Raw genomic sequence first — 27,245 nt, 5'->3', positions numbered from 1 at the left:
AAAATTTTTGTTCTAGAAGAGTATAACAAAAATGTACTACTATCAATAAGAATGTATCATCTACAACTCCCTGATAGACGACAACCAAGAAGAGAAACTTTTCAAAGTTTACTAGAATTGTTTTGACGTACTAGACACTTAGATTACGAGAACATTCATACTAATATGCAGATTCTCAGTGACACTAACATTTAATTCATGTTAATCATTTACAATAGTTTTTGTTCGATCAGATTTCTCGTAATCTAAATGTCCAGTTCGTTGAAACAGCTCTAGTACATTTTAAAAAGTTTCTCTTTTTGGTTGTCATCTATCATGGAATTGCTGATGATAAATGTTTATTGCTAGTAGCACATTTTTATTTGTTATACTCTCCTAGAACAAAAAAACATCTGAATCAGTTCCTCATTAGAACAATTCATATTAGTAATGGTAGCAAAGCACATAGAACTTTAAAAATAGTAGAATGTTTAAGCAAAGCAAATGTTTAAGAATATTTAGTGTCAAAGTCATAGCCAACTAGATAGAATATTGTATGTTTTTATTAATATTAAACACACCAAAAATCTTAACTACGTAGGTATTTGAATATATCAACCAGTATTAATAACTTAAGGGTCAGTCGAGATTAATATGTGTTTATTTTCTAAAAATTATTTATGATTGAATATTTTCACGTCGAACCTAATAAAATTTCACGTTATTTGTGTTGCAATTAATGTTTGGCTTAAAGAACTACGAATAACTTACAAATTAAAGCAGTTAGGTATAGGGAATGCTTAAGAAATAAAAAAGTACTATAAAATATCATTTCATTACAATACTAAAATACAGGGTGTTTCATTTAAGAAAACTCAGAAAATACTCATTCCGAGTTTCGACCAACCCTGTATACTAAAATTAAACATTTCGCTATATTATTAATTTTTAATAATAATAGACTATATTAAAAATCACTTGAACATAAATGGAGTTTTTGATATCAAATCAGTACAATTTTACATGGTGTGAAGTTTGCTACAAAATTTATAAAAAACCGTAATTATCTTTTAAACTACTCCGTATAATATTACAAAACCTCATATTTTAAGAAAGAAGACATCGAGCAGAATCCAAAAATGTAAAAATATACAGGGTGTCCCATTTAAAAAAAACGAAGTTAGAATCAACTTCCGGTATAACCGGAAGTAGCAAAGAGACCAAAATATTTTCATTAAATAGTTCATACCTCAAAACCCCTGTGTTCCAATTTTCCTGATTCCCTTACCTTTATTTATCGAGATATTTCTAATAGGCCCTTTTTCTGCCTCACCCTGTATAGGGTGTTCCCGAAATATGGCATCGAACATTTTCTAAAAATCTATTGAAAATTTTACAAAAATTATTTATAAAATTTGCAGGAATTAATGATGCGTAGAACCATAAAATAGTTTAGAAAATTTACGTGTTTTAGTTTAGAAAGTTTCACTTTTCCGCACGTGTTTTACTTTTTCGCAAGCGTTTTACTTTTCCACACGCATGTAGATATTTTAATATGGCCTTAAATAAATTTTAATACATTCAATAAACTAATATTTAGATATAATTTATTATTTTGTTTCAAATTTATCTTATTGTGTTCCTGTTTTAATGAAATTAACGCGACAATTCGATGAAATAAAATTATTTTTACATAATATTCGAAAGTCAAATCGGTAGACAATAACAGTCGTTTTGAATCATCATCATGGAAACCAAGATCGTCGTCAGGCTAACTAATTATATTGAAAGTTTGGTTTTGACAACCTTGTCAAAGAATTAATTTGTGTATATATTTTCATATTAATTAAATTAATTGATTAAGATTTGGTCATTTTTTAAAGACTCGTAAAAAAAATATTGTTCCTAACTCTTGCGGTAAATCTCTTTCCGCACTCGACTGCTTACCGAACTCCCGCTTCGCGTCGTTCGGCAAACTGCAGTCGCGTGCGGAAAAGTATGACTTTCTGCACTTGTTAGGAAATAGTATATTGTGCAACAAGTGCAGAAAGGTACTAATTTCTCACGAGTTTGAAAAGTTGCGGTACGAGCGCAAGCGAGTGCCGCAATTCAAACGAGTGAGAAATTGCCTTTCTGCACGTGTTTCACACTATACTTTTTCTACAAGCACAGTTTTTCCTAAAAATAAAAATCACAATTTCCAAACGACGATTAATTATAATAGGTACCTATGTGATAAATTTTAAACTGTATTTAATTAATACCTACTAATCAATTTAAATTCCTTATACCTAAATAAATTGCACAGAAATCAGTAAAAAAATTAATGCACTACCTTAATTTGTTTAAATTTAAACAATTATTACACATTATTGACATTATATTTATCCAGTCACGGATTTACACAAAACCTACTTCATTCGACGTCTCTTGCACAGGTTGCTAAATCCTTATTGGTTATTTGATAATTATAAAATGTTTAATAAGAATAAAATTGTAAAATAAAACAGTTGTAACATCCATAATTTAGTTTCTGTGCTATAGTTAAATATAATAATTGTCTTATAGGTTATATATTTGTCTAAAGTTTAACCACGGATGTAAACAGAATATAACGTTACTCAGAATGCGGTAGTCCACGGATGTAAACAGAATATAACGTTACTCAGAATGAGGTAGTCAACTGTGCAGAAAAGAACTTTGCGGCACAGAAACATCACTTTGCGGCACAGAAACGTCACTTTTCTGCACACTAATGTCAAATATCTTATACTGTGAGAAAATATCAAGTTTGCTAACATAAAACCGTGCAGAAAAGTGCACTTTGAATAGTGGTTGTAGAAAAATAACTATTTTAACACGGTTGTAGAAAATAGTTATTTTCCTAACTAGTGCGGATGTAGATTTTCCATACTTTCACGCACGAGACTGCTGTTGACCCGAACGACGCGATAGCGGAGTTCAGGCAAGCAGTCGAGTGCGGGGAAGACACTTTCTGCATGAGTTAGGTTTGCTAACATAAAACCGTGCAGAAAAGTGCACTTTGAATAGTGGTTGTAGAAAAATAAATATTTTCTATGGCCGTGCTAAAAGAGCCACTTTCACGCACGCATTTCGTTTCCGAAAGTTGCACTATCCCGCACGGCGTGCGTGAAAGTAGATTTACGCTGGGAAAGTAAAATACCTTGTAATATTGCATTATCTCTCTCTCTCTCTCTCTCTCTCTCTCTCTCTCTCTCTCTCTCTCTCTCTCTCTCTCTCTCTCTCTCTCGTTCCATCCCTCCTTGTGGAGTATTGGGCGCTTATGCGTTTCTTGGCCAAAAGTGTAAGATGGCTGTCTGGCGGGGACAGCGCAAATATGGCATTATAATATATTATAATACATGCATTTAACTACTATTTAGAAATTATTTACTAATTTATTTCAAATTTATCTTATTGTGTTCATGTTTTAATGAAATTAGCGCGATAATTCAATGAAATAAAATTGTTTAGACATAGTATTTAAAAGTCAGATCAGTAGACAATTACAATGGTTTTGAATCGTCTTCATGGAAATCAATATCGTCGTCGTGGTAACCCATTATACTGAAAGTTTGGTTTTGACAACATTGTCAAAGAATTAATTTGTGTATTTTCACTTCTAAATAAAAATTGATATAAATTATGCCTTTTTTCCAAACGTACGGCCCTAGAAAAATATTGTTCCTAACTCATGCAGAAAGTGTCTTCCCCGCACTCGACTGCTTGCCTGAACTCCGCTATCGCGTCGTTCGGGTCAACAGCAGTCTCGTGCGTGAAAGTATGGAAAATCTACATCCGCACTAGTTAGGAAAATAACTATTTTCTACAACCGTGTTAAAATAGTTATTTTTCTACAACCACTATTCAAAGTGCACTTTTCTGCACGGTTTTATGTTAGCAAACTTGATATTTTCTCACAGTATAAGATATTTGACATTAGTGTGCAGAAAAGTGACGTTTCTGTGCCGCAAAGTGACGTTTCTGTGCCGCAAAGTTCTTTTCTGCACAGTTGACTACCTCATTCTGAGTAACGTTATATTCTGTTTACATCCGTGGACTACCGCATTCTGAGTAACGTTATATTCTGTTTACATCCGTGGTTAAACTTTAGACAAATATATAACCTATAAGACAATTATTATATTTAACTATAGCATAGAAACTAAATTATAGATGTTACAACTGTTTTATTTTACAATTTTATTCTTATTAAACATTTTATAATTATCAAATAACCAATAAGGATTTAGCAACCTGTGCAAGAGACGTCGAATGAAGTAGGTTTTGTGTAAATCCGTGACTGCATAAAAAATATAATGTCAATAATGTGTAATAATTGTTAAAATTTAAACAAATTCAGGCTGTGCATTAATTTTTTAACTGATTTCTGTGCAATTTATTTAGGTATAAGGAATTTAAATTGATTAGTAGGTATTAATTAAATACAGTTTAAAATTTATCACATAGGTACCTATTATAATTAATCGTCGTTTGGAAATTGTGATTTTTATTTTTAGGAAAAACTGTGCTTGTAGAAAAAGTATAGTGTGAAACACGTGCAGAAAGGTAATTTCTCACTCGTTTGAATTGCGGCACTCGCTTGCGCTCGTACCGCAACTTTTCAAACTCGTGAGAAATTAGTACCTTTCTGCACTTGTTGCACAATATACTATTTTCTACAACCACTATTCAAAGTGCACTTTTCTGCACGGTTTTATGTTAGCAAACTTGATATTTTCTCACAGTATAAGATATTTGACATTAGTGTGCAGAAAAGTGACGTTTCTGTGCCGCAAAGTGACGTTTCTGTGCCGCAAAGTTCTTTTCTGCACAGTTGACTACCTCATTCTGAGTAACGTTATATTCTGTTTACATCCGTGGACTACCGCATTCTGAGTAACGTTATATTCTGTTTACATCCGTGGTTAAACTTTAGACAAATATATAACCTATATAGTCCAGAAAGCCACTGCGCATCCGCTAGGAAAATATTCTAATTCGGATTTTTTGCGCAATCTTACTCAAAAAGGACTCCTTTTAACAAATTTGCATGTTGCCAGGACCAAAAGGTGGGGAAAAATTTTTTAAACGTTTCTTTTTGTTTTTTTCCTAAAATTATTTTTTTTTGCATGGAAAAAAGTTTTTTTAGGTTTTTTGGATCATTCCAAACAGAAAAGGTCTTTAGTGACTTTTCTCTAAAAATGATAGTTTTTGACATATAAGCGATTAAAAATTGAAAAATTGCGAAATCGGCCATTTTTAACCCTCAAAAACTATGTGAAAAACTGAAAATTTTAATGTTGCCAAGGTAGGTAGATATTTTTTAAACATCGATTGATGAAATTCCGGAGAGTTTTTTGCAATACAATATTCAAAACTCCTTTGTTTATTAATTGCTAATCAAGCGTGCGCGACACTATTTTCCACCGACAATATGGTGCAAATGAAAGGAATAAATTCGTTATTTCGTAAACCGGCGACTTTAAGGAAAAATCCCGAAACAGGTCGATTTTTATTTTTAAGTTATGATATTGTGGCATATATGGTATACTAGTGACGTCATCCGTCTGGGCGTGATGACGTAATCGATGATTTTTTTAAATGAGAATAGGGGTCGTGTGGTAGCTCATTTGAAAGGTTCTTCAATTCTCTATTCAGTAATGTAAACATTTACATAATTATTTATACAGGGTGTCCTTCTACTTCTTTTTTTGTCAAATAATTTGATTTAATAAAATTTTTTTGGACACCCTGTGTAAATAATTATGTAAATGTTTTTATTACTAAATAGAGAATTGAAGAACCTTTCAAATGAGCTAGCACACGACCCCTATTCTCGTTTAAAAAAATCATCGATTACGTCATCACGTCCAGATGGATGACGTCACTAGTATACCATATATGCCACAATATTATAACTTAAAAATAAAAATCGACCTGTTTCGGGATTTTTCCTTAAAGGCGCCGGTTTACGAAATAACGAATTTATTCCTTTCATTTGCACCATACTGTCGGTGGAAAATAGTGTCGCGCACGCTTGATTAGCAATTAAAAAACAAAGGAGTTTTGAATATTGTATTGCAAAAAACTCTTCGGGATTTCATCAATCGATGTTTAAAGAATATATGCCTACCTTGGGAATATTCAAATTTTCAGTTTTTCACATAGTTTTTGAGAGTTAAAAATGGCCGATTTTGCAATTTTTCAATTTTTAATCGCTTATATGTCAAAAACTATCATTTTTAGAGAAAAGTCACTAAAACCCTTTTCTGTTTGAAATTATCCAAAAAACCTAAAAAAAACTTTTTTCCATGCAAAAAAAATAATTTTAGGAAAAAAACAAAAAAAAAACGTTTAAAAAATTTTTGACCACCTTTTGGTCCTGGCAACATGCAAATTTGTTAAAAGGAGTTCTTTTTGAGTAAGATTGTGCAAAAATTCCGAATTAGAATATTTTTCCTAGCGGATGCGCAGTGGCTTTCTGGCCTAATAAGACAATTATTATATTTAACTATAGCATAGAAACTAAATTATGGATTGGAAAGAAATCCTTTGTAAAGAAATCCAGGAAAACCTTTTCTTTTCCTTGTGGATTTTGTAAATTATGGATGTTACAACTGTTTTATTTTACAATTTTATTCTTATTAAACATTTTATTATTATCAAATAACCAATAAGGATTTAGCAACCTGTGGAAGAGACGTCGAATGAAGTAGGTTTTGTGTAAATCCGTGACTGCATAAATATAATGTCAATAATGTGTAATAATTGTTTAAATTTAAACAAATTAAGGCAGTGCATTAATTTTTTAACTGATTTCTGTGCAATTTATTTAGGTATAAGGAATTTAAATTAATTAGTAGGTATTAATTAAATACAGTTTAAAATTTATCACATAGGTACCTATTATAATTAATCGTCGTTTGGAAATTGTGATTTTTATTTTTAGGAAAAACTGTGCTTGTAGAAAAAGTATAGTGTGAAACACGTGCAGAAAGGTAATTTCTCACTCGTTTGAATTGCGGCACTCGCTTGCGCTCGTTCCGCAACTTTTCAAACTCGTGAGAAATTAGTACCTTTCTGCACTTGTTGCACAATATACTATTTCCTAACTAGTGCGGAAAGTGAAACTTTCACGCACGAGCCTGCCGTTGACCCGAACGACGCGATAGCGGAGTTTGGGCAAGCAGTCGAGTGCGGGGAAGACACTTTCCGCATGAGTTAGGAACATTATTATTTCTAGGGCGTACGTTTGAAAAAAAGCCACAAAAAATAAAGTTATATCAATTTTTATTTAGGACTGAAAATACACAAATTAATTCTTTGACAATGTTGTCAAAACCAAACTTTCAATATAATGGGTTACCACGACGACGATATTGGTTTCCATGACGACGATTCAAAACCGTTGTAATTTTCTACTGATCTGACTTTTAAATATTATGTCAAAATAATTTTATTTCATCGAATTATCAGCAGTAATTGCACAAGAGCTCTGAAATTATTGAATTTTTCCCGAGTGACACTTTGACGGTTTTAATTTCACGAGCCGAAGGCGAGTGAAATTTCGGCTCGTGAAATTACGTCAAAGTGTCACGAGAGCAAAAATTCTATATTAATTTCAGAGGTCGAGTGCAATTTGTTACGATTATTTCATGAATAAAACTGTTCAAAAACCAAAATTTTATTGAAATTTATTTATGTAAGTACCATTAAACACACAGTTTTTATAAATATTTGACGATTGAAAGTCTGGATTGAAGGGCATCTGACGTAATATTCTTAACGACGGAGATTATCAAAAATTATCGATTTAATTCAGATTTCTGTAGCTTTCTATTGGTCAGAATCTCCTATGAATGAAATAATCGCGCTTATTTCATTAAAACATGAAAACAATAAGATAAATTTGAAATAAATTAGTAAATAATATATAAATATTAGTTTATTGCATGTATTATAATATACACACATCAAAATAATCTAGGGGACAAAAACAAAATGCGAGATTACAGATGGATTTCAAATAATTTATTTCAAATATTTAAAAAAGAAGTTATAAGCAAGTGTCCCGAATATAAAATAAACATTTTTTCTTAGAATGATCGCAATAGCTCTTAGAAAAATTAAGAGAGAACTCCATAAGTCAAAAAGTGCTAACATAAAAAAATAAAAAACTAATTTACTGCCCCCCAACTCGCAACAAAGTAGTCTTTAGTTTAAGTTAGTATAGTGTATGACCTTCACGGGGGTTGATTAGTACCCTACATCTGGTAGTCTAACTTTTGATTATATGGTCAGTGTCTTTCTGCGGTATTCTGTTCCACTCCATTAAAAGGCCATCAAAACAGTTGCTGTCTTGTATTGAACGAAATATTTTTTGTAAAAGGCATCTGCCCAATATGTCCCATGCATGCTCAATTGGGATTAAATCTGGCGATTGTGCAGGCCATGATAAAACTTCAATTTCATTATCTTCGAGGAATGATTGCAAGACCCTGCCATTATGTGGACGCGCATTGTAGTGCACTAATTCAATTTGGGAACCAGCTTGTTATGCAAAGGGTACAGCAATAGGTTTGAGAATAATATCGCGGTAGTCTTTTGCATTTATAAACCATTCCAGACAAACGAGATTGGTTTTTACACCAAGAGTGATGCCACCGCATATCATTATACTGCCGCCTTGCTGACTATGAACCTCCTGCGCGGCGACCAATTGTTCAGCATTGCCAGATAATCTCCAAATTCTTGTCTGTCTCGTATCTGGTGCAAATCCAAATCAAGACTAACCTGTGAACAAAGTAGAGGCCCACTCACGTCTAACCCAATTTGCGTGTTGTTGTGCCCACTGGAGAGGTACAGAGGCTACAGAAATACGGAGGCACTCTCACAGGTCTACGAGTATCTAAAGTTACTTCATGCAGTTTATTTGTAATAGTTTGGCAACTTAGAAACACCTGATGGGTCTTTTGCAGCCTCATTTGTAATTGTGATGCTGTTGTAGTGAGATCTCGCAAAGCCTGCAACCTACGAAAACGGTCTTCAATCTGGTTGGTTATCCTTGTACGGGGCCTGTATGACGTTCAGCAACGTCACCAGTTTCATCAAAACTTAACCACAAACAATTAATGACATTACTGTTCGCGTGGAGGACCTTAGCAACGTTTCTTTGACTTCTGCCAGGTCGAAGCATCCCGATAGCACGCCACTGCATTTCACGATTTAAATGGTGTCTCTTCATTATTGGCAATTGCAGAACTAAATAAAAATCCGCATCGACATTGAAAATCAAGTACCAATAAAGAAATATTACTTCTTATCTTATAGACAAAAATGCGTATTGAAGTTTTGTTTTATTTTTATAGCCATTCTTCTCAGCATTACCGTCCAAGTTTTTCTTCAGCATTACCATAATTGAAAAAAAAACCACAATAAATATAAAAATCATAAATTTATTTTTGTATTTGCAGCTAACATTGATTTAAACCTGCTAATATAGGTGTCCCCTAGATTATTTAATTGTGTCCCCTATTAATATAGGTGTCCACGCCGTGCGGGAAAATTTACTTTAACGCACGCAGTGCGGGAAAGTGCAACTTTCGGAAACGAAATGCGTGCGGGAAAGTGGCTCTTTTAGCACGGCCGTAGAAAAATGCAATTTTTAGCACTCTATAGGAGCGTTAAAAATGCTACTTTAAAGCAGTAGTGCTTTAAAAATTTTAAGGCACTGCAGTTAAAAGTGAATTGTCAAATTGTGAAACGTCAAAATATTTATATTTCATTGATTAACATTAATATTAATAGCACAACTTGCGCAATTTGAAAAAGATGGTTTAAAAGTTGTTATGATTTATATAGTTGTTATGATTTGCTATAGTTGTTATGATTTACGTATTGACAGTATAAGCAGTTTTGATGTAATGTCAAGAAAAATATAAAAATGGAATGTCAGTCAAGTTTAAGTAAAAGTTTTTGTAGATATTGTCCTGTAATTGAGAATGAATAAATTATAATTGTTGATATATAAGACGCTTGTAGGAAAAATATTGTATGATATACGTGTTAAAAAGTACATTTTTAAGGCACTCATGTGAATTGCAGAATTCGCTTCCCTCATTCTGCAAACTTTCACATGCGTGCCTTAAAATTGTACTTTTAACATTTATATCATAAATAACTATTCAAGTATGCAGGGTGTCTCTAAACGAGCAAAATAACGAGCTACTTTGTTATTTTTATAGAATGCCAGTATCTAATACGATAACGATTAGAGATCGGTCCAGCGTTTTTGATGACTGTATGGCTTGTATTACCTCAGATCGTGTTATTAGAGGCCCGTCGCATTCAGTAAATCTATCTAATGATACCAAACACGACCCCCACGGAGAGGGGTGGGGGGTAAATTTAGAGTTTTAAATCAGAACCCCGCGATATTTTGCGAAATGAACATCAGATCGAAAAACTGCAAAATACACGTATTCAATATTTTTGAAAAATCTATCGAATGGCACCAAACGCGACCCCCGTACAGAGGTGAGGTGGGGAGTTACTTTAGAATCTTAAATAGAAGTCCCCCATTTTTATTACAGATTTGGATTATTTACGTAAAAATAAGCAACTTTTATTCCAGACATTTTTTCGAGTTATGGATAGATGGAGCAATAATCGGAACAAACGATTGTTCTAAATGGAAAATTAAATTAAAATATGGAAAGTCCCCACTAAAATGAAAAACTTAAATTTTTGGTTTTAGAACCTACTCTTCAGAACCCAATAGGTCCCCATAACGCTCGAGTGACTGCAAGCATACTTTCCTCCCCTACTATTACTGTTGTTATAATTTTATTTAAACCCTCGTCGGCATTTTCACCGATATTTTCCCAAATTTGGAAGATTCTCGACTAACCTATATCTATAATAATATAGGTGTTAAGGTCAAATTAAAGACATACTCCATACTTTACTATATATTCACTACAAGACAAACGTTTTGTGCAAACTAAAGATATCTATTTTATTTTTAGCACTATCTGTACGGTTTTTAACAAGGAGATACATAGGAGAATATGACCATCAATCAGGTAAGCTGATGAGTTTCTTAAGTGTATACTTTATTTATAAAGTTGATCTGTCCAAACGTTAAGTATATAGCACGTCTTATCTCTTCTTCAATATTTTCTAAACAATAATTCATTCATATTCATACATTCATTCATTCATTCATTAAGCATTACAATCCCTAGGGATTATATCTAACGTCATGGTGTTCAGAATACTATTGTTGGGTCATGTGTATTACTCCTGTGTCATTTATAGCTTGTGTGTCTTTATTGCTGTCGTGACCCTTTTCCATTTCTTCCTGTCCTTGCCCTTTCTAAACTTTCCAGTCTTTCACATTAATTGCTCTTATGTATTCCTCTACAACTGGGCATAGTGGTGTCCAGTTAGTTATCTTTCTCAACATATCTGATTGTGAGCGTCTCTGTGTATGTCTTTTCCACTCTAAGTGAAGAGATTTTATGCATCTGGCTATATTTTCTCTCTTAAATTCTTCTTTAATTTGGGCATTTGTTTTCATTTTGATTCCTCGCTCTCTTGTTACATTGTGGCCCGTATTCTTTTCATTATTTTTATTTTAAATTTCAGAAGCTATCTTCCTCCTTCTTGTTAATTGTCGTTGTTTCCATCCCACATTTAACAAGTCTTATTAAAGTCTTATATAGGTTCATCACCATCAAGGACTTTAACCCTCCGTTAGGCGCGTGGTCTACAATCGTAGACCACTCTCCTTTAAGTGGTCGCAAATTGCATAAAACTGCACATACGCCCCCATCCCGCTTAGTAGCTGTCACTAATACTTCCAACTTACTCTTCAGTTTGCTAAACGCCGCCGATCTGTTTGCATTATTTTTTTACCATTATTGAAAGAGTACTGGTCTACAACCGTAGACCACGCGAATAAGCGCGTTCCAGTTTTTAGTTGTATGTATAAAGCTAATATGTAGCCTGCTGTGTATATAAAGCTAATAACATAAATGAAAATGTTTCAAGAAGCGACTTCATTGAAAACTTAGCATGGGAACTAATCAAACAGCAAATTGAATATGGATCAATTATGCCTTCCCTGCTAAGAGAACTTAGACGACGAGCTCGCGTACTGCTCGGAGTTAAAGAAGTCGTATATTCCAACAAATTACGTGGGACGATGTTGTATTTGTGCATGAATTTGCAATATGTCAACAAGAAGGGCATGCCAAAAATGTGACACATTTGCATTCAAGGATCATTTTGGGGATATTTTCACTGAAAGTTTGACGGACTAAAATTGTGCCACTTTGACCATTTCAAAGTTTTGTTCTTTTTTTACTTTTCAGTTATATTCTTTATTATTTATCCCTATTGGTCATTATTTAAGTTAAAAGATAAAAAATATTTGTGTTTTTTACTAAATTGAGCTTACTTTTGTGACCATTTTCATTTACTTGCGAATAAAAACCCAAAAAATCATGAACTCGTTTTTAATTTTACCACTGTCAAAATGAGAAAAGCCAAGGAACAAAACATATCTAATATCAAAGTGCGAACATAAATAAATATGTTCTTAACCACTAATTTGTTAATTTTGTCAAAATCCGGTATTATACGACAAAAAACTATTGGTCTACAATCGTAGACCACGCGCCTAAGCTTGTCAGCAATAACGACGCGCCTAACGTAGGGTTAACTTTGAGCGAGTCAGAGAATTTAAGTATCTTACAATAACAATAACGGATTACAATCAATAAATAATCTGTATTCTCGCACATAATATACATATAATTCTCCCAAATATATGGAAGAGATGTCATTACACCCTTCAAAACTCTATAAAATTGAAACAGCTAATAAGTCACACAAAGAAAAATCTATATAAAACAGTTATAAGACCAATAGTAATGTACGGTAGCGAGAGATGGACGATAAAAAAGGTAAACTAAGAGGAACTACGTGTTTGGTGAAGACAAATCCTAAACAATTCTGTTACTTAGGTGAGTAAGCACAATACGGATTTTTTTTGGTAAAAATATGTAGGTATTTTGTAATACTACCATGGAATCTAAGCAATTATATCACCATTTGTGTTTAGATCTTTTTGTATATTGCTTGTTTCTGTTGTTTCATGTAATCTTTTGAGTACTGATCTTGTGGCGAGTTCTTTTCGTTTTCAATCTCCATTTCTATTTCAGTGTGTTGATCTTTCTCTTGTTCATGTCTCTTTCTTAGCGTGCCTCTGGCTACGCATGCTTCTTCATTTCTCTTTTGTATTATTAATATCTGCTTTTCAGCAGCGCTAATATTTTTCGGTTCGTCTTCTGTGATGTTTTTCTCTGTTATTTTGCATGTTTTGTTTTGTTTTTTCTTCTATTGCTGTTGAACTGTGCATTCAGCATCGTTGTTTTCCATTTCAGTCAAGTTTTCTTTATTTGGACTATTAGCACAAGTATTACGTCTTTCCTTTCTTGCATATTTGTTGGTTCCTCTACCGTTTTTGCTTTTGCATTTGTTTTTTAGCTTGCGTCAGTTTTTCGTTCGGTTTTAATATCAGCTTTATTTCTTTTTCCGCGATTTTGTATATTATTTCAAGTAGCTTTTGAGTTAGTTTCGGTATTTCTTGATCTTTGCCGGTTCTCTTTTAGTTTAGCCAATTGAAACTTGTTTTCCTCCTGCATTTGATGGATTTGATTCATTAAGCGCTTAATTTCCGCCTCAATTTTTTTCATTTGTTTAGTCGATGCGTCCATTGATCGAACTAGCTCATTGTGGTGTGTGTCCATTTCTTTGGCACGTTTAATTTTTTTTGTTATCTGAGCAGCTTCCTAAGGAATGGAGTCTTTTCCTTTTATCTTTATGTACGTTGCTTACATTTGTACTATTTACACTGATTTCATCTTCGCTTTCACTTATTTCAATCTCGCTAGCATTATTATGGGAAATATCTGCGGATATCTTACTATTACCTATTCATGGAATCACTAACTACTGTAACTATACTACCAGAAGAATCTGTACAATTAGCTTCATGTAGGAATTCAATGTTGGCAATATCTATTTTCTTTTTGTTTGTTTGTGAATTATTTATTACTTTTAAATGGCCTGATGGACCTAATTTTGCTTTTAGTTTATTGTTAGGATTTGAATTTATTTTATCAGCCTTGTTTATTTTGAATTTTCTAACTCAGTAGCTAATTCATCATCCGTGATGTCAGGTAAAATGTTATTGTCTACAAAATCATCTAAGGTATGAATACTTATCATAGTGGTCATCTGAAGTCTGGAAAGCTCTTTCTTAAGCCAAGAGCCTTTCTTGGGCCAGGTCTGTTCTGTTGTTTAGCACTTTATACTGTTTTTTTGTTGTCCATCACTTATGAGATTTTGAATTTGATGGAAAAAAGACGCAAATTTAAGAACCAAAGCTTCGAAATGTTGGTATACACGCAATAATAAAGAGATAAGGATTAAAATACGAGCGGCAAAAGAAACATACTTTGAAAACAAATATTTAGAAATTGAACAGTTGGCGAGAAAACATGATTCATTTAATATGTATAAAAAAATAAAAGAATTCACCGGTCAGAACAAAAAACATGCAAATAACATCGTTGATATAGACGGAAAACTGACTATCACTGATTTGGATAAAATAGACAGATGGAAAGGCTACATTGGGAACTGTTTAATGATGAAAGGGCCGAGCTTAAAATTAACGAAGTAGTTACAGGATCTGACATAACTATGGACGAAATTGAACAAGCAATAAGATCAGCAAAGACTCGAAAAGCGACGGGACTAGACGAAATACCGAGTGATATAATAAAGCTCTTCGAAAGTTCAGGTAAAACATTTCTCCTTCATCTTTTTAATAAATTTTATCAAACTGGCTATATACCAACGGATCGGCTGATGTCGACTTTTGTGGCTTTTGATGAGTCATGTTTTAAAGATATTTCTACGAATTTTGCACACTAGGATGTACCAAAAAATAGAAGAACAGCTTGGTGATACACAGTTTGGATTCCGAAATAACCTTGGGACCAGAGAAGTACTGTTTAGTATTCAGGTTATGGTACAGAGATGCAGAGATGTAGGATATCTGATTTATATGTGTTTCACTGACTTTGAGAAGGCCTTTGATCGCGTAAAACATAACGAAATGATTGCTATTCTTCAGAAAGTGGGTATTGATAATAAAGACCTTCTTTTTCTTCTTGTGTCACTCCTATTGGAGACTGCAAACCATCAAGGCTACCCTGACTTTGTTTACAGCTGACCTAAAAAGTTCATTAGTGGTGATAAAGACCTACGCATTATCAAAACTCTTTACTGGCATCAACGTACAAACATCACGATTGGTCGGGACACGTCTAAAGAACTTCAAATACGAAGAGTAGTAAGGCAGGGCTGCATTTTGTCCCCACTACTATTTAACATTATTCTGAGTTTGTTTTCAATAAAGCAGTGGATAATGCTCAATGTGGTATCAAAATGAATGGCGTCAATATTAATAATTTGAAATACGCGAATGACATGGTGTTAATTGCGAGCAATTATGAAGAACTTCAACATCTTATTAATAGGATTACCACAACGTGTGATGAATATGGACTCAAGCTAAACACCGCAAATACCAAGGTGATGGTTGTCAGTAAGACGCTAATATAACCGGAAGTAGTAACAGCTTATGGTAAAAAATTAGAGAGAACTAACAGTATCCTCTACCTTGGTTGTAATCTAAATGAGAACTGGGACATGAGCAAAGAAATTAGAATACGTATAGAGAAGGCCAGAGCTGCATTCTTTAAAATAAAGAAACTTTTATGTGGAAACAACATTACTTTGAAACTTAAAATTAGATTAGTGAGATGTTATGTGTTCTCTACTCTTTTGTACGGTGTCGAAGGTTGGACTTTAACAGGAAATAGGGTATACCGGAGAATCCTACTAAGAAGTTGGGTGAATAGAGTTCGTAACGAAGTTGTTTTGCATCGGATGGGAAAAGTCACGGAAGTCGTCAGAACAGTTAAAAATCGAAAACTTTAATATTTTGGCCATGTTATGCGACACCCAAAGAGATATAATATACTCCATTTAATAATACAAGGCAAAGTAGACGGAAGAAGAGGGCCAGGTCGAAGAAGAACGTCATGACTTTACCTTAGAGAATGGTTTAACCTTTAACTACCCGCGCATCAAGTTATAACATAACTACACGCGTGGCGTACTTTGTACGCCACAAGAAAATACACTTAAAAACAGCGGATTAGTTTAATTTTTTTTGAACAAATACACTTAGTTGTTTGTTATAAACCTTATAGACCAGGGCGCATCTGTAAAAATATTAGTACATTTGGACGTTGAGAGGTGACTCAAATTTTTTTGCAGAAATTGCTTCAAAAGAAATAAAATAATAATATTTGAGTTATCCTCCCTCTCAAAAAGGTCCGGAACATTGTTTAAATAATCAAAATGTCAAAAAATTAAGGAAAAATTCGATTTTTTTCTTGGTTTTTTGATTATAACTTTAAAAGTGTTCATTTCCGAGAAAAGTTGTACTAACATAAAAGTTGTGTAATTAAATTTCCTATAATACAAAATTGGTTAAAAATTTAAAAAATATTCACCCTTGTTGCAAAATAGCAATAATTGTGAAAAAAACATACAAAAACAAGTATTCGCATTTTACGTTTTTCAACAATTTATGCTACACTTAGGACCTTCATATTTCACCCTGAAAAACTTTATGATACATTAAAACAATACTGTAAATTTCATTAAGATCGGTGCAATAGATTTTACAAAATAAATTTTACAATCCAGCTTTCGTAAAAAAAATTCATTTTTTCAAAATGTTACAGGACTGAAAAAAAAGCAGATAGCAAGTTGAAAATTTTTTTGCATATAGAAGTGTACTGTACCTTTCATTTGCAATTTTGCAAAATTAAAATCGATTAACACCACGGCGGCGTCAGGAATTTTTTTAAATAAACATTAATTATTGGTGCTACGCGCAGGACAGCGGAGAGTTTGCTCTGATTGGGCATTCAAATGACCTTTGATAATGATTGATACATTTTAATTTTTATTACATTTCGATATAAATAAATAAATTTGTTTATTGCAAAATAAAAACACATACTCTATCCTTTGAAATAACACTTATATTAGCAAAAACTTTCTTTGTTCATATATTTTAACTTAAATAATAAATAAAGTTAATTATTTTTAAACATATGCATATGTTTAAACAATATTTCACACACAATAATAAAATTAGTTTGATTTTTGTGGAATTAAAATATTAAAATACAACAAAATATAGAGTAAGAAAATAATATATTAGATAAAGATTGCAAGAAATTTTGGTGGAAATCAACTTCTGTGAATCGAACCCCGCGGTCCTGCGCGTAGCACCAAAAATTATTGTTTATTTCAAAAATTTTCTGACGCCGTGGTAATTAATCGATTTTAATTTAAAAAATTGCAAATGAAAGGTGCCATACACTTCTATAAGCAAAAAAAATTTCAACTTGCTATCTGCTTTATTTTCAGTCCTGTAACATTTTGAAAAAATAAATTTTTTTTGCGAAAGCTGGATTGCAAAATTTATTTTGCAAAATTCATTGAACCGATCTTAATGAAATTTACAGTATTATTTTACTGTATCATAAAGTTTTTCTGGGTGAAATATGAAGGTCCTAAGTGTAGTATAAATGGTTGAAAAACGTAAAATGCGAATACTTGTTTTTGTGTGGTTTTTTCGCAATTACTGCTATTTTGCAACTAGGGTGACTATAAATTTTTAACCAATTCTATATTGTAGGAAATTTAATTACGCAACTTTTATATTAGTACAACTTTTCTCGGAAATGAATACTTTTAAAGTTATAATTAAAAAACGAAGAAAAAAATCGAATCTTTCCTTAAATTTTTGACATTTTGATTATTTAAACAATGTTCCGGACCTTTTTGAGAGGGAGGATAACTCAAATATTATTATTTGATTTATTTTCAAGCAATTTCTGCAAAAAAAATTGAGTCACCTCTCAACGTCCATCTCAAAACAGATGCGCCCTGGACTATTATTCGGCATCAGTGAATACTTGGAGCTCCTTTTCAGTAAGCCAATTGGGATTTATAACTGGAATCATGGAATAACTGGATTCCATGATAAATAAAATTACTAATAAAAAATTTTTTTAAATGTGAGAAAATTTTTTTACAGGAGAAAAAGTATTGTTTACAAAGAAAAATATATTTTTTGCCATAATGACTAAAAAACAATTAAAATATGTACTTATTACGACTTATAGTAATATAATCCTGGGGTATATTGTCCACCACCGGAAACAACAAATAATAAAATGTAAATTACGATCTTTCCAGAAAGCCGATTATAACGAAACTAAAACCAAATTGTAAAGCACATTCCAGTGATAGGTTAGAAAAATAAGCAAGGTCAAAAATTAAATTTTTAAATATATTTCCAGTAGAATTCTTATATCTGGCGTACAAAGTACGCCAGCGCGTGTAGTTAAAGGTTAACAGATCATCTGCATCCCTTGTCCGAGCTGCCGTCAACACAATTACTATAGCCAATTTGATAGCCAACGCTCGATAATCGAGCACGGCACATGAAGAAGAAGTCACTTGTGAACATATATTAATATAGTTAAATTAGTTTATATTTAACACGTTAGTTCAGCAATTTAAAGCCATGATTTTCTTCATCAAATTCAATAATTTTTTATATAATAACACACTTTTATTCTTAAAAAAGTTAATTTTTCTGAGAGCAGATTTAAAATTAGAACTATCAGTGTGACCTTTATTTGACGTCTTAAGCTTGTAGGTCAAAAGATCACAGGAGTGAAGTGTTTTACTTTTGACCTCCAGCAATGTCTACCGGCCACAATTTATACGGCACGAACGTACTTACTTCAAAACGAGGGGGCAATGAGGTTGGATCATATTTGTATAAAGTATTCTAGAATTTTGTCTCCTGAGGTTACCGATGTTGTGTTTTAGTCAGAGACATGTGGAGGGCAAAATAAAAATACGCGTAGTTCACCCATCATTATGTCAATGTTACAGAGGTCAGACGTAAACGTGCCAAAAGTGGATCATTATGGTACCTGGGAATGACCACATGGAGGTAGATGTAGCACAGTCTGTGATCGAGAAAAAAGAAAAAAATGAATATAGAAATTTTTCTTCCTTATGATTGGTACAAGTTGGTGTTCAGATCAACAAGTTTAAAATTTGAAGGATTTTTTTCGATTTTGCTTCTCTGTTACAAGGAGAACCTTTTCGCTGGTAGAGTGCAATGGTTAAATTATAGAAAAGGGGACCATGGGGAATTATTTTTCAACAAATCCTTAAATGCATAGGATGTACTAATAAATAAAGAAAAAAGAAGAATCTTCTCGATTTACTTTCTTTAATCCCTACAACTTTTACTGGGTTTTATGAAAATCTTCTATGAAGCGAAACAGCGTTGCTGGATTGGCATCGTATCTAGCTATTGATTAAAGTATTTGTTGTGTTTAAGTGTTTTATTATTTTTTTAAGATTTATTTTTTTATCAAAATTGGTTTTTCAAAACAAGTAAAAGATACTGCGTTTTTTAACTTATAAGAAAAGATACTTTTCTGTAAGTGCAATAACACATAAGTCATAGACAGACTTGGGATCAACGACATAAGTCACGTGCCTATTTCATTTTTTAAGTACTTTTATTTCATTAGTAGTACGTTCTTTAACGGTAACATATTGCAAAATCTCTAAATTTTAAAGAACCGCTTAGATGAAATTTGGCATACGCATAGCTAATAGGTCAAAGAAAACAAGCCGATATTGTGCCGATATGCGCTTTTGACCTGGGGTTGAGTTTCACCCCTTTTTGATGGTGAAAAAATATATGTCCAAAATAAGTTCGGAATTCGACAAACTGACTAATTCTGAATAACTTTTCTTCTATAGAGTTTCTTCACAAAGTCAATACTTTTCGAGATAGTTGCGAGTGAATATGTTAATTTTTCAACAAAATAACCACGTTTTTAGGTTTTTCGCAAATACGTCAAAAAGTAAATATTTTTTTGAAAAACATTATTTTAATAAAAATATAACAAATAAAAACGTGAAAGAAGTGGTGCATATATGAAGTCTGTAGACCCAGTAGAAGCAAAGATGTAGCTAATGAAAAGTAGGCTCTTATTCGTCTAATTTCAAATCGAATATTTCATCGAGAAATAACCAAAAAACGGAACAATTTTGGGGAACACTCAGTACAACTTTTTTAAAGTGTTTAAAAAAAGGTTTATTTTTGTTTTTTTTTAAAAACCTCTGACATTAAAAGTAAGTAAGTTACGCTCAAAATATTGTTGGTCCCTTTTATTTTTTGGTAAAAAGAATCGCGAAAAGCACCCCCTAATTAGCATCCCAAATAAAATTAATCGTTACCGCTTCACAAGTTACTTTGATTACGATCTGTAAGTTTCATCGGTTCAAAGTGCTTATTTTTGAAAAGGCTGTAGTTAAAATGGCTTGAACGAGTCACTAATCTCGAGTGTGTGCACTCGAGTGTGTGCACTCACTCGAGTGTGTTGAACAGCCATATAGACCAGGGCGCATCTGTAAAAATATTAGTACATTTGGACGTTGAGAGGTGACTCAAATTTTTTTGCAGAAATTGCTTGAAAATAACTCAAATAATAATATTTGAGTTATCCTCTCTCTCAAAAAGTTCCGGAACATTGTTTAAATAATCAAAATGTCAAAAAATGAAGGAAAAATTCGATTTTTTTCTTCGTTTTTTGATTATAACTTTAAAAGTATTAATTTCCGAGAAAAGTTGTACTGACATGAAAGTTACGTAATTAAAATTCCTATAATATGGAATTGGTTATAAATTTAAAAAATAGTCACCCTGTTGCAAAATAGCAATAAATGCGAAAAAAACCTTACAAAAACAAGTATTCGCATTTTACCTTTTTAAATCATTTGTACTACACCTAGGATCTTCATATTTCACCCAGCAATACTTTATGATACAGTAAAACAGTACTGTAAATTTCATAAAGATCGGTTCAACAGATTTTCCAACATAAATTTTGCAATCCAGCTTTCGCAAAAAAAATTCATTTTTTCAAAATGTTACAGGACTGAAAATAAAGCAGATAGCAAGTTGAATTTTTTTTGCTTATAGAAGTGTACAGCATCTTTCATTTGCAATTTGCAAAATTAAAATTGATTAACTACCACGGTGTCAGGAATTTTTTTAAATAAACATTAATTATTGGTGCTACGCGCAGGACAGCGGATAGTTTGCTTTGATTGGGCATTCCAATGACCTTTGATAATGATTGATACATTTTATTTTTTATTACATTTCGACATAAATAAATAAATTTGTTTATTGCAAAATAAAAACATATAGGTACTCTATCTTTTGAAATAACACTTTTTTTTAGCAAAAACTTTCTTTGTTCATATATTTAACTTAGACAATAAAAGTTTATTATTTTTAAACATATGCAATTGTTTAAACAATATTTCACAAACAATAATAAATATAGTTTGCTTTTTGTGGAATTCAAATATTAAAATACAACAAAATATAGGGTAAGAAAATAATATATTAGATAAAGATTGGAAGAAATTTTGGTGGGAATGAATCGAACACCGCTGTCCTGCGCGTAGCACCAAAAATTAATGTTTATTTAAAAAATTTCCTGACGCCGTGGTAATTATTAATCGATTTTAATTTTGCAAATTGCAAATAAAAGGTACAGTACACTTCTATTAGCAAAAAACAATCAACTTGCTATCTGCTTTATTTTCAGTCCCGCAACATTAAAAAAAATGGTTTTTTTTTTTGGCGAAAGCTGGATTTCAAAATTTATTTTGCAAAATCTATTAAACCGATCTTAATAAAATTTACACTGTTGTTTGACTATATCAAAAAGATTTTCTGGGTAAAATATGAAGGTCCTAATTGTAGCGTAAATGGTTGAAAAACGTAAAATGCAAAAACTTGTTTTTGTATGGTTTTCTTCGCAATTATTGCTGTTTTCCAACAAGGATGACTATTCTTTAAATTCTTAACTAATTCTATATTATAGGAAATTTAATTCCGCAGCTTTTATGTCAGTACTACTTTTCTCAGAAATGAATAGTTTTAAAGTTTTAATCAAAAAACCAATAAAAAAATCGAATTTTTTCTTCATATTTTAACATTTTCATTATTTAAACAATGTTCCGGACCATTTTGAGTGGGAGGATAACTCAAATATTATTATTTGAGTTATTTTTAAGCAATGTTTGCAAAAAAATTTGAATCACCTCTCAACGTCTATCTCAAAACAGATGCGCGCTGGACTAATAGCATAACAAATCTTTGTCTAACAGCAAAACAAAAAATCTAAAATATCCAGAAAAGCAAAACGTACATTTTATTACTCTTTGAGGTTTTTGGTATTACTAATCATTTTTAAGTTATTTGGTAAAAAAGAATTTTTTTCAAAATTAAAAATTTTAATTTAAAACCAATTTTTTTCAAAAATAAGCACGTTGAATCAATGAAACTTACACATCATATAAACACAATATAAATAAAGCAACTTGTGAAGCGGTAACGATTTTTATTTTATTGAAGTTTTTAATTAGGGGGTAATTTTCCAGATTTTTTTTTGCCAAATCAAAAGGGACCAACTGTATTTTAAGCGTAACTTGCTTACATTTGATACTAGAATCCTTGTTCATAAAAATAGAAATAAAGCTTTTATTTTAAAAAAAGTTGTAATGAGTTTTTTCCAAAAACTGCTTCCTTTTTTTGTTTATTTGAAATACTTATACTTATAATATATTTATTTGAAATTTGGCGAATATGACCCCATTTTTCTCCAGTGTCTCTCTGCTTTTACTAGGTCTAGAGACTTGTATACCATTACACCATTTTTTTCACTTTTTTATAAGCAATATTTTTGCTAAGAATAGTTTTTTCGATAAAATACTTACTTCTTGAATTATTTGCGAAAAATTATCTAAAAACGTGTTTGTTTTGTTAGTAAATGAATATATTCACTCGCAAATAACTCGAAAAATATTGACTTAGTGAAAAATCTGTATGGAATAAAAGTTTCTTAAAAATAAGTCAGTTTATCGAATTCCGATCTTATTTTGGACATATTTTTTTTCACCCCCGAAAAGGGGTGAAAGTCACCCCCAGGGCAAAAGCACTTATCGGCACAATATCTCTTTTTTTCTTTATGATGTTGGCTATGCGTATGCCGAATTTAATGTCAATACAAACGGTTCTTTAAAATTTACAGCAAAAACCGGCAAATAATGTACTATAGTAGAGAAAAATTTGGAGAATGTCACGGTTATTAGACATTTACTACGGTTGTCTGGATCGACTAACCAATGAACACTAAGGACGCGATTACGTCACGCGTATACTGTAATTTGAATCGTAATATGATTAATCGGTATTTTTATGTCTTTGATGTATGGAAAATGGTCAAGATAGTTAGGAAATAAAGCTGTTTAGTAGAATATAATACCTAATTATGGAAATTTATCCAACGATTAATGCAATATTTACGGAACTCTAGGACTTCAATCTCTATTCTACATTGAAAATTTGTCGCTGAATTTCCATTAATACTGGATTAACTATTGAATACATATCATCCTTAGAGGTCAGCTAGGATTATGTAAATTAGAATTACTTGTATAATTTATTGTAAGAATTTAAATAAAAGGTAATAAATTTGGCCACACTACGGCCTGTGCAAACTAAACGAGCTATTAATATCCAGCTCAGCGGGGTACTATTGACGGAAATGTGTACTTAAATAACCAAGGAATTATTCCATAAAACAGGTAGATCCTGTGTTGATAGAATTTCACAACTTGAAAAATAGCACTCCGCTGAACTGAATATTAATAACTGTTTTATATATAATTCTGCTGAGCGGGGTGCCATTGTTAGAGTTGTGAAATTATATAATCAAAGGTTTAATGTTATAAAACAAGTAGATCCATTGTTTATGGAATTTTTCTACTCTGACAATAGCACCCCGCTCAGCTGAGTATTAATGACTCTCTTAGATAGTTGGCCAGACTTTACCTGGCATTCTAAAATATCATCAACATTATTATTACGTTAATACAAATAATGAAATTTTAACGTTTTAACCTACCTTATGCCTTATAAGTATATATTTTTATTTAAGCTCCTACAGTAGGTACGATGTACAACTACATAATAATAATAAATAACTTCATAAATAATTCAAAAGTTGTTATGGGAAACAACACCAAAATTAAAAATACAAAAATATAGAGTAGGTAAACTAGGATAGTTATTCGCGGTGTGCAAGTACTCGGAAGGGATACGCGAAACGATCGTGCGCGAATAGCGGAGAAATATTACAACTTTCTTAAATAATTCATATTGTCAATTGAAATTGTCAAATTGACGTACATTTCATACCTATTGTCATTTAAGAAGAAATAATTATATATTGCTCCACAATATTGATATGATATGCAATTATTATATAAAGGTAAATTTAATTAATTGTATTTTGCTTGCACTGCATTTTAGTAACTAATTTTATTTACTACATACAATTGTTTACGTTTTAATAACATAACCTAAATCTTATTTTTTCTTATTATTTTTTTACCATGGCCTTGACAATTATCCAGTAACCAGTACCATATGATTGGCCAATATAATTAAAAGTGCGAATAAAAATGCAGAGCGAAGAAACCAGGTGTCGCTTTTCCGAACTTGCACGGTCCCAATACAAGATAAATAATAACACAAACAATACACATATTAGACTATTGATTATGTACTTTAGTAAGGAAATACAACGTTAACGACGTTTTATTGTTTCATATGGTCAATGGACCTCTAAATATGAAAAAACCGCGGAGTGCTCCAATTTAAAGGGTTTTTGATAAAGGGGTGAATAAGTCCCAAGGCACAGGGTGAATTGGGGTGAGTTCTATGCACTTTTGGTACAAAGACGTCTACAGAACAATTGTTTCAGGTTAAATTTAATATCGAAATATCGCCTTTTAAAGTAAACAATATTTTTTTAACAAAAATTTATTCAAAAAAAAGAAGCAAAAAAACACTAAAGGAAACAATTTTCTTTTTTGGCCCCAAAACATTTTCCACGGGAATATAGGTATAGGCATTGTTTCACAGAAAAAAAACCTCCATCTTTCCTCTTTAAAATGACGTTTGGTAGGTAGGAATCTCTAATTAGGATTCATAGTTTATAAAGTATGATTTTTCAAAGTTCGATACTCACAGCGATTTTGGGCCATTTTCCTTGTTATTTCGAAAACATTATTCTGTAACTCTTTTCTACGCAGCTTTAAGAAAAGTCAATTACCCTTAAAATCGTCTATCGTATAAGGCTATATGATTATCAATAAGCAAGATATGGTTTTTCAAAATTTTCTACTTTTAATGATTTTTGATATATTTTACGATTAACTTTAAATTTCTCATTATAACTATTTTTCTTGTACATTTAGATGTACACATTGTAGATCTAAATGTACACTAAAAAAGAAAGCATATTTTCTTGACTTTAAAATGATGTATTTATTCTACGACAATTTTTAAACAAGATATGCTTCTTCAAATTGTAACACATACATACATATACATGTAATATGTCCATATGTCCATGTAACATATAAGTATATGTTACATATATACATATGTAAATTGGAACCATATGGAAAACTTTTTTATTATTAACTTTATGAAAAAAAAATTATTCTTTATAAAATGCTCTAAATAGATTGTAACCTAAGATGTAATCGTCAGATATAAAATTTTATCAATAGTATGCGAGGTATATTAAAAAGTATTAATTTCGCTCAAGAGTAATGTACCTTTATATTTCACAAAATCGAAAAATGTTATTAAGAAAAGTTATTTGGAATTAAAGTTATGTGATAATGTGCAATTATATTCTTCTAATTAAAACAAATGAAAAAATTCAAATTTTTCTCAAATTACGAATAGCCTTAAATATTCTACGGATAGCTTGTTTAAAAATAGTCCTAGAATTTTTACAATACACCATTTTAAAGTAAAGAAAATAAGCATTCTTTTTTATTACACAATGTAAATATGTACTTATAGGTACAAGAAAAAAATTTATACTAAGAAATTTAAAAAATAATCGTAAAAAATATCAAAATCATCATAAAGTATAAAACTTTGAAATCCCATAATTTGCTTAAAAATAAAATGTACAATCTTATACAATAGACCATTTTAAAGGTAATTGACTTCTCTTCCTACTAAATGTACCATTGCATATACCTAGAAATGCGTAGAAAAAAGTTGCGGAACAATAATGTTTTCGATATAATGGGGAAAGTGGACCGAGAATTCTGTGAGCGGCAAATTTAAAAAAATCATATTTCGAAACTATAAATCCTAGAGACTTTTGCCAAACGGCATTTTAAAGAGGAAGGATGGTGATTTTCTTAGTGAAGCAATAGCTCTACCTATATTCCCGTGAAAAAAAGTTATGGGACAAAAAACAAAATTACTTAGTTTCGTGTTTTTTTTGTTCTTTTTTTAAATATATTTTTGTAAAAAAAAATATTTTTGACTTTAAAAGGTATTATTTCGATAATAAATTTAACCTGGAACAATTTTTGTGTAGACCTGTTTGTACCAAAAATGCATAGAACTCACCCCAAATCACCCTGTGCCTACGGACTAATTCACCCTTTCTCAAAAACGTACCCCTTTAAATGGTGGTACTCCGCGGTTTTTTCATACTTAGAGGTCCATTGACCATATAAAATAAAAAAACCCCTTAACGTTGTAGTTCCTTTTAGCTATCTTATTTTGAACATAAACAATAGCCTATATTTGTATATACACAATAATAATACACATTCAATGATCGAAAATCATTTAAAAATATGGGATTGTGTATTCTTCTGACGTAAAGTCAAAAATTTAAGTCTCCCACCACCTTCGGATAAGACAACCGTAGCAAATGTCTAATAACCATGGGAGAATGTTCTATATTGGTGTGTGACATTTACATGAAATAATGATTATAAAAATACCAATTAAAACCAAAGTATAATATAATAACTCGCGATTCTGGGGTAGAAAACGAAATTAAGGGTACCCCGTGAAT

The 27,245-nt window shown here is 31.6% G+C and overlaps 1 protein-coding gene across 1 annotated transcript in view; it reads left to right on the top strand.

Annotated features, from left to right (window-relative positions):
* LOC114342542 (ras-related and estrogen-regulated growth inhibitor) overlaps positions 1 to 27,245 on the top strand; it is a 603,448-nt gene that overhangs the window by 262,640 nt on the left and 313,563 nt on the right. The window contains exon 2 of the mRNA XM_050656585.1: positions 11,031 to 11,087. Within this exon, the coding sequence (XP_050512542.1) occupies positions 11,031 to 11,087 (57 nt within the window). The remainder of the gene's footprint in view (positions 1 to 11,030; positions 11,088 to 27,245) is intronic.

Source organism: Diabrotica virgifera, chromosome 7 (assembly GCF_917563875.1).
Source record: "Diabrotica virgifera virgifera chromosome 7, PGI_DIABVI_V3a".
NCBI lineage: Eukaryota > Metazoa > Arthropoda > Insecta > Coleoptera > Chrysomelidae > Diabrotica > Diabrotica virgifera.
This window is presented reverse-complemented; position numbering and strand designations above follow the sequence as displayed.